The sequence below is a fragment of the Chiloscyllium plagiosum genome, unplaced genomic scaffold (genome assembly GCF_037043375.1).
Source record: "Chiloscyllium plagiosum isolate Xiang-an unplaced genomic scaffold, Cpla_swu_hap1 HiC_scaffold_18, whole genome shotgun sequence".
Taxonomy (NCBI): Eukaryota; Metazoa; Chordata; class Chondrichthyes; order Orectolobiformes; family Hemiscylliidae; genus Chiloscyllium; species Chiloscyllium plagiosum.
The window spans coordinates 28,535,290-28,548,506 of record NW_028270156.1 but is presented as its reverse complement, the minus strand read 5'-3'; the positions used below and the strand labels follow the sequence as shown (position 1 = coordinate 28,548,506).

At 40.3% G+C, this 13,217-nt stretch overlaps 1 protein-coding gene across 5 annotated transcripts in view; it reads right to left on the bottom strand.

The window, feature by feature from the left end:
• LOC122557708 (homeodomain-interacting protein kinase 3-like) overlaps window positions 1-13,217 on the bottom strand; it is a 261,054-nt gene that overhangs the window by 154,210 nt on the left and 93,627 nt on the right. For all 5 annotated transcript variants that reach the window (XM_043705595.2, XM_043705593.2, XM_043705598.2 and 2 more), the window contains one exon: window positions 10,345-11,440. In XM_043705595.2, coding sequence (XP_043561530.2) covers window positions 10,345-11,440 — 1,096 coding nt within the window. The remainder of the gene's footprint in view (window positions 1-10,344; window positions 11,441-13,217) is intronic.

The window sequence follows — 13,217 nt, the reverse complement described above, 5'->3', positions numbered from 1 at the left end:
CCACTTCAGAATGTTTCAGATGCTCAGTCATTGAGTACATTCAAGATCAAAATGACATCTTCTTGAACACTAAGGGAATAAGGGAAATAGGGATAGGACATGAAAATGGAGGTAGAAGATCACCTATGACTTTACTGAGTAGTTGAACATGTATGATGGACCAAGTAAGCAACTTCTGATGAAACGACAGGCAATATCTAATTAAAACAATGGACTAAGTATAAATTAATCATGCATTATTTAGCAACTTCAAATGTATTTCCTTTTTAGCTTCAGGCATACTGATATCTGAAAGACATTACACAGGATTCAAAATAATAAGTAATCACTGTACACTCGAGTAGACAGAGATATGGTCAGAAATAACATGGAAATAACATGAACAAGAGTAAGCCATTGAGCCCCTGAGGCCTTCATCGCCATTCAATTATATTCTGACTAATTTGCTAATATAAATAAGGTTAAGTGCAGCTTAGCATGTTACGAGAATTACAATTTGGCTGACAAACTCAAATTCTGGCTGAGTCTTTTTCATATGTAATTGAGAAATCAAAGTTAAAAGGCAAGGGCCAAAACACTGGATGCGACCGAGATAAGAAACAATGGAAGGCAATGACAGTCAGGAAGTGATGACTTAGCTAAGATTTGGATTTTAACATAAATAGGAAGAATGGGAAGTATATTATCCCACAGATGGAAGTCTAGAAAACATATTAATATAGCAAGTAATGTAGTAATTTCAAAATTGATACCATAGAATCATAGCAATTACAGCATGAAGGGTAGGCAAGGATACCACTAAGCTATTCCCAACACATTCTTAAATTTTCTTCAAAATGATTACTTTTAAAATACATATTCAGATCTTTTGAAAATATGTCCTAATCACAGCCACAATCAGCAATCATGATCTAGCATTCCATTTTGTATTTCCCATCTGGTAATAATCCTGAGCTTGTGCCCCAGCATTACCAATTCACAAACTGATCGAGCCAGCCTGTCACCACATTCCATCTTAAAACCTTGTATAATTCTGTAAGCCTCCAGCCTCCACATGTTCTCTCTTAACCCTCCATTTTCTTGGAAACAATAAACACTCAATTTTGGTTCAGATTCTGGGAACCTGCTCTTTAGACTTTCCATTGAACTGCAAACTGTTGTTTGAAAAGAGGGAAAAAAATGTGATGCAGTGTACTTGCAGAAGGTTGGAATGAAGCGAGGTTGGAGCGATTAGTTAACAGGCAACAAACTTTCTTGTCTGCTGCCAAGGTGCATGAAAGAAGTTGTAGAAGTCCAGATACGGATGCAGGGTAAAGTGCACCAGCACAGAAAGAGACCATCAGCCCAAAAGGTCCATATTGGCTCCTGCACAATTAGTCCTATTCCCCTATCTATTTACATAACCCGATAAGGTTATTTTGTACAAGTGCCTATCCAATGTTTTTGTGAAATCATTGACTGTCACCCTCATGAGCAGCAAGTCAGGTTATTATATATGGCTGTGTGATAAATTCCTTCTAACCCAACACGCTCCTCCCACACCACTTCCTCAAAATCCTAAATCTGTGTCTCCTAGTTCTCAGCTAACAAGAACAATTTCTCCTTATTCAGAACTGTCATAAATTTATTTACCTTTATCATGTCAAACTCCTTTGCTGCACAAAGAACAAAGAGCTTCTACCAATGCAATAGCTAAATTCCCTTATCCCTGGAACCACACTGGGTAAATCTTCTCCACACCCTCAGATGGACCCTTGTGTCCTTCCTAAATTGTGATGACCAGAATGGACACAGTACTCCCGTTGTGGCATAACCATAAAGGCATGAGATATATAGTAACAACTCCTTCCTGAACTAAATATTTTCACTAATAATTGAGGAAGAGACAAGAAAAGATGCGATTTTCTACATCACCAATTACACTCCTAGAATGCACCAAAGCACTTCACAGCCAAAAGGTTTTTGAAGAATGTTTACAGTTGTTACGTAGCAGCCATTTTGCACATAATAAGATCACACAAACAGTATTTAAATAAATGGAGATAACCTGTGTTTAATCATGATGCTTCAAGATTACATTTTGATTGAAACAGAAAAGGACATTTATGCATTTCATTGAAAAATGAAGTTATAGAGTCATAGAGTCATTCAGCATAAAAACACACCCTTAAGTTAAACTTGTCCATGCCAACCAGATATCTAAACTAATTTAGTCCCATTCAGATGCCTTTTAAACTGTAATCGTACCAGCCTCCACCACTTCTGCTGGCAGCTCATTCCATACATGCACCACCCTCTGCATGAAAAAGTTGCCCTTTTAAATCCTTCCCATCTCACCTTAAATGTCTGTCCTCTAGTTTTGGACTCCCCTATCCTCAGAAAAACACCTTGTCTATTCACCCTATCTATACCCCTTATAATTTTATAAACCTCCATAAGTTCACCCCTCAGCCTCTGATGCTCCAGGGAAAGTAGTCCCTGCCTATTCTGTCTCTCCCTATAGCTCAAACTCTTCAACTGTGGCAACATTCTTCTGAACCCTTCCAAGTTTAACAACATCTTTCCTGTAGTAGGGAGACCAGAACTGAATGCAGCCTTCCAAAAGTGTCCTAACCAATGTCGTATACAGCCGCAATATGACATTCCAATTCCTATGAGGAGAAAGTGAGGTCTGCAGATGCTGGAGATCAGAGATGGAAATGTGTTGCTGGAAAAGCGCAGCAGGTCAGGCAGCATCTAGGGAACAGGAGAATCGACGTTTCGGGCATTAGCCCTTCTTCCTGAAGAAGGGCTAATGCCCGAAACGTCGATTCTCCTGTTCCCTAGATGCTGCCTGACCTGCTGCGCTTTTCCAGCAACACATTTCCATTCCAATTCCTATACTCAATGCACTGATCACTGAATGCCATCTTCATTACCCTGAAAAGACAGCCTTCAGTTTAAGGTTGTATCTTAAAAAACAGTACAGCACTTCTTCAGAGTGAATAGAAGAGAAGAAAGAATGGGTGAAGGCAGCTATTTGGATAGGCAGGAAGGGAAAGGGTAGGGAGAGAGTAAGAAGAAAGAAAGTAGGTGGAGACAAGCAAGGAATGGAGGGAAATGGAAAGGTGATTAAAGTAAGGGACGGCTGCTTGGCAGGAAAAAGCACATTAAAAGGGGAAAAGGTGGAAAAGAGAAGAAAGCATTGTGGGGTGAGGGTTGAAGTAGGGAGAAAAGAGGAAGAGAAAGCACAATGTAGAGAGCAATCAGGCAGGAAGGGTTTGAGGAAGAAAATGAGGAAAGACAAATAAGATTTTGTACAAGTCGTTACTGATCCATTTTCATTCATTGTTGTAAAGGCTGATGTGCATTTTCAAATTGAACTGTGCAGTGCAGTTCTGTCTACAAAATGCTGGTTTGGATGTTATTGTCATGACATGAATATTCACAGGTTTGGAATGAGGACCTCTGGAACAGTTTAATTTGAGGGAAAGTTACAGCAATACATTCTGTAACTATACATTGTTTACTAGATAATATTCATAGTCCTTTTCGCAGATTTTCACTTCGATGTTAGGTAGGAAAACAATAAATTCAAAAGAATGTTAGAAATGTTTTCAATTAGCCTATAAATCTAAAATCAGTTTTTCTTTGAAATAAGTTTTCATTATGGGAGGTTATTCAAAGAATAAAATGTTAACTAACAGCTAGTTAACAGTCTCCATTAACAGCTATTCACCCTCCTATCCACTCCTTTGTCTGTCCAACTGTTCATCTCTCTCTATAGGCTCTATCCCCATCTATCATTTACTCCTTACCTTCTCCCTTCCATCCTACCATCTGCATTAAAACCGACATTTTCCTAGCTACCATCAGTTCTGAGGAAGGGTCATAGGACCTAAAATGTTAACTCTGATGACTCTTCACAGATGCTGCCTGACCTGCTGAGCTTTTCCAGCTATTTTTGTTTGCACTTCTGATATTCTTGAAAACAATTTTCCCTGATGTGAGATTATTCCATGCCAGTCTGATTGGTTTCATAATTCCTGATCTTGTGTCATAGTACACGAATAGCAAGGGTTTGGAGGAATATGGGCTAAATGCAGATTAATTTAGGATATCTAGTCGGCATGGACAGATTGGACTGAAGAGTCTGTTCTCATGCTATACATTTCTATGACACTATGAGCAAATCCACAACTTAAAGTCATATTTAGCTTTCCTAGTGGATTGGATTTTCTAAACAGTGGCAATCATAGTCAGATTGGCATTCCTCATAAAATCCAACCTACTAGATTAGCTAAATATAACTATAGTCAGATTGCCACTCTCCCCCTACCTTCATCTGATAAGAAAGAGCTCTGCATCCCTTACAGAAAATTCTGATCACGGCTCCTGCAGAATTGTGGAACATAACTTAAATTCAACTGTATCCTTGTAGTACATGATAATTGAAGGAATCAAAACCGTGCTCCCTTTTGCAGGGCAGTAGGTGCCACAATATTTAAAAATACAGCCATGTAATAGTGCCAATGGAAGGATATGTATATAAGGTAAGTTTGAGGTTAGTATGCCAAGTGGGTAAGGATGCTGGAGTGCCCTGTACGTACAATGCCAGGGCACAAGGTGAGAAAGGTGCCAATTAAGTGATTGAATATTCATGGTATATTAGGATGGACAGGGGAGGAGGCTGTCAAGTCTGTGTGCATTGGATGTTGTCTTGTCCCAGTGGGGAAAAGGAGGAATGTCAGGTCTAGAGACAGAGTCTGGGGTGTGTAAGGAACCTGTAGATAGGAGTGTGTATAGTAAGTTAGGAGGGCCCTTATCCAATACCTAGGTTTTAATAGTCTGAATTTTCCTTAAAACTTAATTGCAGTGGAATTTTCTGAATTCTCCGTATGTAATGAATTCAATGGGTTCCAGACGCAGGGGAATTGCCCGTTGGAATCTTCAATTCCATGGGCAAGTCCCTTAGAGTTTGCGACACTGGGAATTGCACAGGCTCCCGAAGCACAACGGCCATCGCTGCTCAGTGATGATTATCTAGCTATTGAAAAGTCCTGGCCAGTATCTTTAAAACCTGAAGTTTTGTGAAAAATCTATTTTAACAAATACGCAGTACTTTTGGGTGAAGATTTCAAAGTAACTCCTTGAAGGGAAATGCAGGGAGGATCAATGGATAAGAACCTCCCAATACAGAGGTATCAGAAAATTGCCCTCAGTGCTAAATTTGCTTTCAATTGGTTAGCTAGCTGCTGGGCTCATACAATCTCCTGACAAACATGCTTTACACAACACTCAATGTGATTACCTTGAATCACAAGAAGACAAATAACTTTTCATTAGTCAAATTCAGCTTTGCTTTTTAAGTCGCTGCTCGTTACTCATTGCCTTGAATGCTGAAAGCAGAATTCAGCATCACAATCCAATATAGTTACTGCAGCAAACACTGTTGGTCAATCCATCGTGGTACATTAACAAACTAGCCAATACAGGAAGGTCTGAAAAATAAGCACTACTGCAGTTAGGCGGTCGTGTGGGGCAAGAAAAAAAAAACAACGAACAGGAGTATCAGACATCCTGTTCACTCTGAGAGATGGCTCTGAGGGAGCTGGATCAGAAAAAGAAAAAAAAGGAAGCTCTGGGCACAATCTAAACAATTCAGTGAGACCATGGAACAGAGCTAATTATAAATGCTCTTCAGCAGTGATGGCTTGGAGAAAAGAAACAGGCAATGAGTTCTTATTCCCAACAATTTCAGATAACCGGCAATGAAATATCTTGGATCGCCACATGTACTGTTCCAGAACATTTCACTTAGAAAGGCATTTTGCAAATGCAAAGGCATTCATATAAGAATTCAGAAGTTGTGAATATATGGTGGTTGAATAAAGAAGTAATGCAGCATATTGCAAAAAAATTTAAACGCTGTGTCAATATAACCAACATTAAAATCCTTCCCTATGGAAATCTGAACTTGATGGCAACACGAGACCCGCCTTCCCTCTGTTGAGTCCTCACATTTTGTAGAATACACATCAACAGTTCAACCCATAACTATGGCATGGTTAAACTTTAATTGTTAATTTTTACAGATTGAGGGAAGGTCAGTTAGCTCACTTGACTGGATGGCTGGTTTGTGATGCAAAGTGATGTCAACAGCATGGATTCAATTCCCATACTGGCTGAAGTTACCATGAAGGACTCTCCTTCTCAACCTTTCCCCTTGCCCAAGCCGTGATGACCTTCAGGTTAAAACACCACCAGCTGTCTTTCTCTCGTAAAAGATAAGCCTTGTGGACTGATAAGACTATGGCAACTTTATCTTACTTATGCAATGAAAAGGTTAAGTAAAATGGATTTAAACTTCCTGTAAAATCAGCACAGGAGATCCTTCAGAACACATGTATAAACTGGAAAATGCTAGTTGATAAAGGCTGACATCCACGTTGACAAAAGCCACTAGTTATTCAAATCAGCTGCAAAGCTGATCATGCTCTCTTGTTCGAAGTACAGCGTAACATGCTAACAATTCTCATTTCCCTCTTCAGTTGCTCATCTCCATCTGGCCAACCACATAGTGAAAGCTGGGTTATCGCTCACTCCTATAAAACAACAGCCTTCGTTCACCTGCACAAGTGGTTAACCATCTGATCTTACACAACAACCTGACAGTTAAGACTATGCAAGTAGGTTCCACAGTTCTAAGCTTTGGAGGGTGTAGGAGTGGTGGTGGTGTTGCAGAAAGTGAAAACAGCTTCAGACTTAGTGGTGGCAGACTCAGAAGATCCAATTAACCGTTCATGTTATCAAAACTTCACCCGTGAGTAATGGACAACAATTTGAGACCAGTTGTTAGAGAATAAGGAATGCCAGTGTGATGTAATCAACAAGAAGTCAATGCTTTCGACATGGAAGGAATTAAGGTTTACAGAAAAAGAAAAGTACAAAGTTTTTGAAGCTTAGATACACGTGCATGGAACTAGCAGGCAACTGAAAAATCTTATACCCTTAACTCCAAAGGTGGTTACATTCAGTCTACGACTCAGAAGGCAGTTCACCACTATCATCCCAACAGCAATTAAGGGATAGTCAATAAATGCTGACTTAGCCAGTGACACCCACAATCCTGTGAATGAATAAATAAAAGAAAAACATGACTTTTGAATTACGAGCAGCTTTGAGCAGAGCCCTGAAACCTTGATGAAGGACAGGTAGTGAGGGGACTTAATCATAATAGGACAAAAACTGCAGCACTGAAGGGCAAAAACATCCATCTCATCCAGTTGCTTCAATGGACTACTGAAAAATATTTAACCTTTTTAATTCTTCTGCCCCTTAATTTTCCTGAACACTGTCCACAATGCACAAACAATTGAGCTGCCTTTGAACTACTACTTCTTGGGTCACTGATTTGAATTTTGTTTGGCAGGGGCTGCTCCAATTGTAGGCCGAAACCTAGTTGTTATTTCAAACAACCTGAGATACATACAAAATGAAGGGCATGTCAAATTAAACTCTGCAAGTCTGATACTTCATTCCATGATACACTAAGTGGCCCACAAGGCTACAACTTGGACACCCTTTGTTGGACGGATATGAGATACTGTGACAAGCTTCTAAAAGAAAACTTGTTTTCATAAAATGGAGATAGAAGCTGGCAGCATTCTGCTTTCACATTTGCCTTGACTGGAGACTGCAATGCCAATTACAAGCCATTTGATTGTGCAGGAGCTAATTCAGTTTATTTGTCCTTGTAGGATGGATATACTGGTGTTAATGGATGTTGGGTTATTGTTTAATGATGTAAAAGCACAGCAACTTCATTGCATGAGTCATGTGACACCGATGTAAATCACTTTTCTCGCCTTCAAAAGGAAGGTTATTGCAGGCAGCAATCAATATAACATAGCTTGAAATTTGGAACCAGACCCTGTGCAATATTTAAAACTTTTCAGTTCACCATAGGCAAATTCAAATGCAGGCAGAATAATCTGAAACTTGTCCACTCCAAAGTTAACTGTGACACCACATTACATACACTGAGGTGCAATGATGGAAAATGTGCGGTTTATCTGAAAACACACAAGGGGTTCCCCAACCCTTCCAACACAACCTGTTTACAAAGTAGATCAATCATGGGTGACACTGAACTGAAACCAGAAGCCTCTCTGATGGACATCAGACTAACTGGAGTTTCCTGTCTGAGATTAGTCAACTGGAATCTTAGATCAGAGCCTTGTCTGCTCCCTCAGATATAAAAATGAATAACTTGGCTGCAAAGTGCTTCAGGACATCCTAAGGTCAGGATAAGTTTAAATGATAAATTTAAGCTATAAATTCAAGTTTTTAAAACAAAAATGGAATGCTCTAGTGGATTGAGCAGAAAACATTATAACCATGTTAGCACAGAAACTTTGAAAATTTCCTGTGTCTCAGGCAGGAGTTATATCTTAATTCTTAATAAAGCTTTTTCAAGGAAATTCCTTTCTACTGATGATGCATTTCCTAACTGTATTGTGTATTGTCAAATCTCCTATTCCATTCCCAATATTTCCAGTCAATAAATTACAACGTGAAGATTAAGGAGGAATCACAAATGTATATACTCATGACTCTCAGATTTATTTCAGAGTGCTTATGTGCTATAAATACAGGGATTGGTGTGGCCAAAGTGGAGCCAGTTAGCACACAGGAAGAAGATCCCGCAAACATCAATTTAGCTGATGACTCACACTTATTTTGGATTTTTTAGGCAGCCAGAAGTCTCATTCAGGAGAAACAAGTGCACTCACAGCCTCCCAAAACCTCCTCTTCAAACTCTCTGCAACCAACAAATTTCATTCACATATTGTTGGGGAGAGACAATCTTGGAAGTCTCACACAAAACCAATGCATTGACTTCCCACCATGGCCATGGCCAGTTCCTCAAGTTCAACTTATCCCAAGAGAAAGCAAGAATACAGGTGGACAACTACACAAACACTGCCACGGCACTGCTCAGTTAGTAAGAAAATACCATGCTTAGTTAGGTCTGCATTATTATATCATGTCATGCATACATCATGTTTTGCTTGCCTCTTTAAGGACACATGATTTAGCTGAGGTGAACAAGCTAAATCCTGAAGTTAAGTAGAAAGTCATCTGAAGATCAACAGTTGTTTGTATATCTATGGCTTCTCCTCAAAATTCCCTCCTTGTCTCTTGTACCTTTTTATACATTGTGTAGAAATGTTCAAATGAGGCACCCAAATTGTTTATAAAGGTAAACTGGATGGATGGGCAGAGTGGCCAAAACACTCAGTTCTCTAAATATAACCATTTGACATTGAGAGGTTAGCTGGCACAGGTGACAAGTGTTGTGTAACTGTTTTCCAGGAATTCTTTTTTAAATGTCCACATCAGTGCCAAGAATATCACAGTGCTGCAAGGAATTGTCAACTCCTGGGAATCCCTCCATAAATTGGAAGCCACTGCTTCATCACACTGACAGCACATCACAAAACACAAAAAGTTTAGCAGCCTCCTATTAAAACAAAACTGTGATTCCCTCCTCATCGTTTTAACGTCAGTGAAACAGAACGAAATGTACAACAAATCCCTCTGTGCTAGTCTTCCTTTGCTACATTTTTAAACTGGGTGACTGTGCAGAATAAAAGCACAGTTTGAAAATGCACTTCTTCTTAGGCACTGGTCGACCTATTAAGTTGCAAACTTAGCACTGCCATGTCATTTCAATAATCAAAATAGCTTGAAGTTCTAGAAACAGATACATAAATCCCGAAAACTGGCAACTCAGTCATGTGGCTTCAATTTTCACCTCAAAACTCCAACGCTCTCTACGGCAGGGAGGTAAATGCCACAAACTGTAGCTGGGTTACGACAAATATCCACTCCCCAAGACCCAAATCAATCTATTTCATGCAAACCTGGGTTGTCTGGTCTTTATTATGCCAAAGCGCAGTTTTTCTTACAAAACGCTCGACCTGAGAAATACTGTAATTTCAAATTCACCCGCTATGTGCCGGAGGCGGGGAAACCTCTGGCTGCTGCCAGAAAATTCACATTTGTTGTGTAAACACAGGGAAGAGAAATCTTTCACTTTCAAATCAATCAGTGCAGAAGGAAGGGTGTAAAGAAAGAAGAGTGCAACCCAGTCAAACTGGAGAACCATTGCAAGCTCAGTACAAACGTCAATCAAAATCTTCACAAAACTGGAGCCATCTATTTCTTTTTCCTCTATCTCTTGGAATTACACATTGGGCTATAAAACTAAATCTGGAGGATTTCAACCTGTTTTAACATGTTCAGTCTGTAATGGTTCCTGGTTCCATCAGCTGAGAGTTCACAGACACATTCACTTACCTGTAGTACCTCGACTGCAAATATGTGGAACACACAGCTTTGGACACGTGGCTGGCTGACCCAAAGTCGATTACTTTCACCCTGTAAGGCTGCCGGATGGGATCAACCAGCATGATATTCTCCGGTTTGAGGTCCGCATGGATTAAACCAAGGCTCTTTAGTTTATTCAGTGCAGTGGCCACCTGCTGGAGGATTGGCCTGATCACCTTTAGGGGCAATGGACTAAACTTGTTCTGCTTTAGAAAGTCATATAAGTTCTGTTCCAACATCTCAAACACCAAACACGTATGATTCCGATGCTGAAAGCACTCGTAGGCACGCACAAAGTTAAACTCATCCGCATTTTCATTGCTTAATCGTGCCAGGATACTGACTTCAATTTGCCCCTGTCGTGCATAAGAGGGATGATTTTTCAAAATCTTTATCGCCACTATCTCATTTGTCCCCCGCTTCCAACATTTCACCACCTGACCAAAGGTCCCACGTCCAAGGAAGTCAAGGACCTCATAGGTGTTCTTCATTGAGCATAGAACTTCATGCTGCATCAGATGGTACTCACCATCACCATTCGCACTGTTCTGCTTTGAGGCAGTAGTCACCACAGTGACTGGATTCCCCACACCCGTCTGTAACATTGCCGGCATAATAGAAAGCTCATCCACAATCTGCATGGCGCTACCTCGATTGTCTAGCTCCTCACTTTTTCTCTTCAGTCCGCATCTCTGGTAGCTCTCTAGCGAGGTTAGACTGCTGCCTGGTCTCTCGCCCTGGGGTGCCACCGCCAAAGGTTGCTGCGGCGCCTGCGCTGCTGTGACCTTGGCGGCACAAGATGGGTTCAATGCAATGGCACTCACTGCCACCACAATATTCTGTTCACGAGGTCTCCCAATGGAATTCTTCAACTGAAAGGAAGAATTAACCACATGTGATGGGTGGGCAACTCCAAGGTTCCGTCCGTTCATATAAGTCCGCGGACAAGTTCTCTCATGGTACGCACAGCTACTTGGCTCGACTTTCAATTTTTTCACACTACAAAAGGCACTTGTCTGAGTTTGATAAATGTGTGGTGGGCAGACCAAAACTTGTGAGGCCATACCTGTGTGAGCAAAAAAAGAAAGATTAATGATAATGCAAAAAAGCATAAACTGTACCCATTAACACAAAAACAATCCCATAATAAGGCCTTGACCTGTGACCCATTGCATTCCCCCACTCAAATCCTAGATAATCAAGTTGCAAGTGGCTTTCGTTCAACCAACTCTAGCAAGGAAATACAGAAAGATGGACATTGTCAAAATTAGTTCCTTGGGATAAAATGTGGCACTTATCAACAAGTCACAGGAGTAGCAGGCATTCCTAGGAGCAACCAACCCTTCTCCTTAGCTCCAGTCCAATATTGAGTAATGCATGATCAGCACAAAGAGAAAGTGGGAAATAAGTGGACATTTCAATCAGACTCTCCATGTCCAGCTACATTACTCATGAAAATCTTGCAAACTTAGATCAGTGGCCTAGTCCTAGCCTAGTCCTACAGAGATCATCTTCAAACAATGAAATACAGAAAAGTGCAATCCACAGAAAAAAACGTTTATCGAACTGGCCTTCAGGTTATTAACACTGACTCCAACTACTGTTATTAACAGAGGAGATGACACAGCATCCAACTGATTCATGGAAACACTTCCACCTCGTGGACTCTACAGTAGAGGGAAATGATCTGCCAATTAAGGGAAGAACATTCAAAGAAAATTTCTGATGTAAGTAAGAACAGTATTACTTTTTGAGCAAAGAATCCCGAAGTATGGGTCCTGACCTCTAGTGGGGCTACAAGATGATATTGTGGGGTGGGGAGCTCCTGTGGTAAGGTTGCAATTACAGTTGTGGAGCTCAAACTGAATGCTAATAACTGTAAGGTCCCTTTAAATTCTCACATCTCTTTCTAATGGTGGGTGTGGCCTGATTTGTGGTTTGATTGCTGCTGCAAAAAAGCCTATGAAAAGCAATACCTTTTTCAAAAGAAAATCTTGCAGTTTAAACACTTCAAACCACACTCAGCCAAAACCGTCCCATAGCAGATGAAGGGCACCATCCCTTATATCCAACAATACTTATACCTTCCCACGTCCTGTTCTGGGATTACAAATTCTGATGACGATGACGATGACCAAGTGAAGGTTTGGGAAGCAATGTTACAGAGCATTCAATGGTTGGTATCTTAAAGTGCAGTGTGTAATGGAACAGTATAAAACAACACAGTCGAGTAACTGTTAAATCATCTGTAAGTCAGTTATTCAGGACTCTGAGGCTGCACAAATCAATAAGAGATAAATTATGCTGTGCACAACATATCTCCCTTATCTCTAACTTCATTAATTTGATTACCAAGTCATCTTCTACAGACTCTGAACATCCAAGTACCTGTGGCTAAATAACAATCTTTTATAACTTCACAAAATTAAACTTCTTTTAAAAGGATAATATATTATGTGCTTAAAGAAGGTGGCTACAGATACCTATTCAATAAATAACCAGCTTAATTTGTTTCAGTAATGTAGGTTAAGGGATAAGTGTTAAGATTAGAGTGGTGCTGGAAAAGTACAGCAAAAGGTCAGGCAGCATCCGAGGAGCAGGAAAGTCAATATTTCGGGCAAAAGCCCTTCATCAGGAATGAGGCTAGGAGCGTTGGGGGTGGAGAGATAAATGTCAGACAACAAACAAAGGGAGAACCTCTCAGTTCTTATGCCAAGGGAGATATGTTCACTATCTGTCATTCCACCAAAACGATGCCACATTGCAATTATCCACTGAACTACCAGTCTAGGTTCCATGTTTGAACCTATAACCTTCAAACTCATATCGGCTACAACCATAGA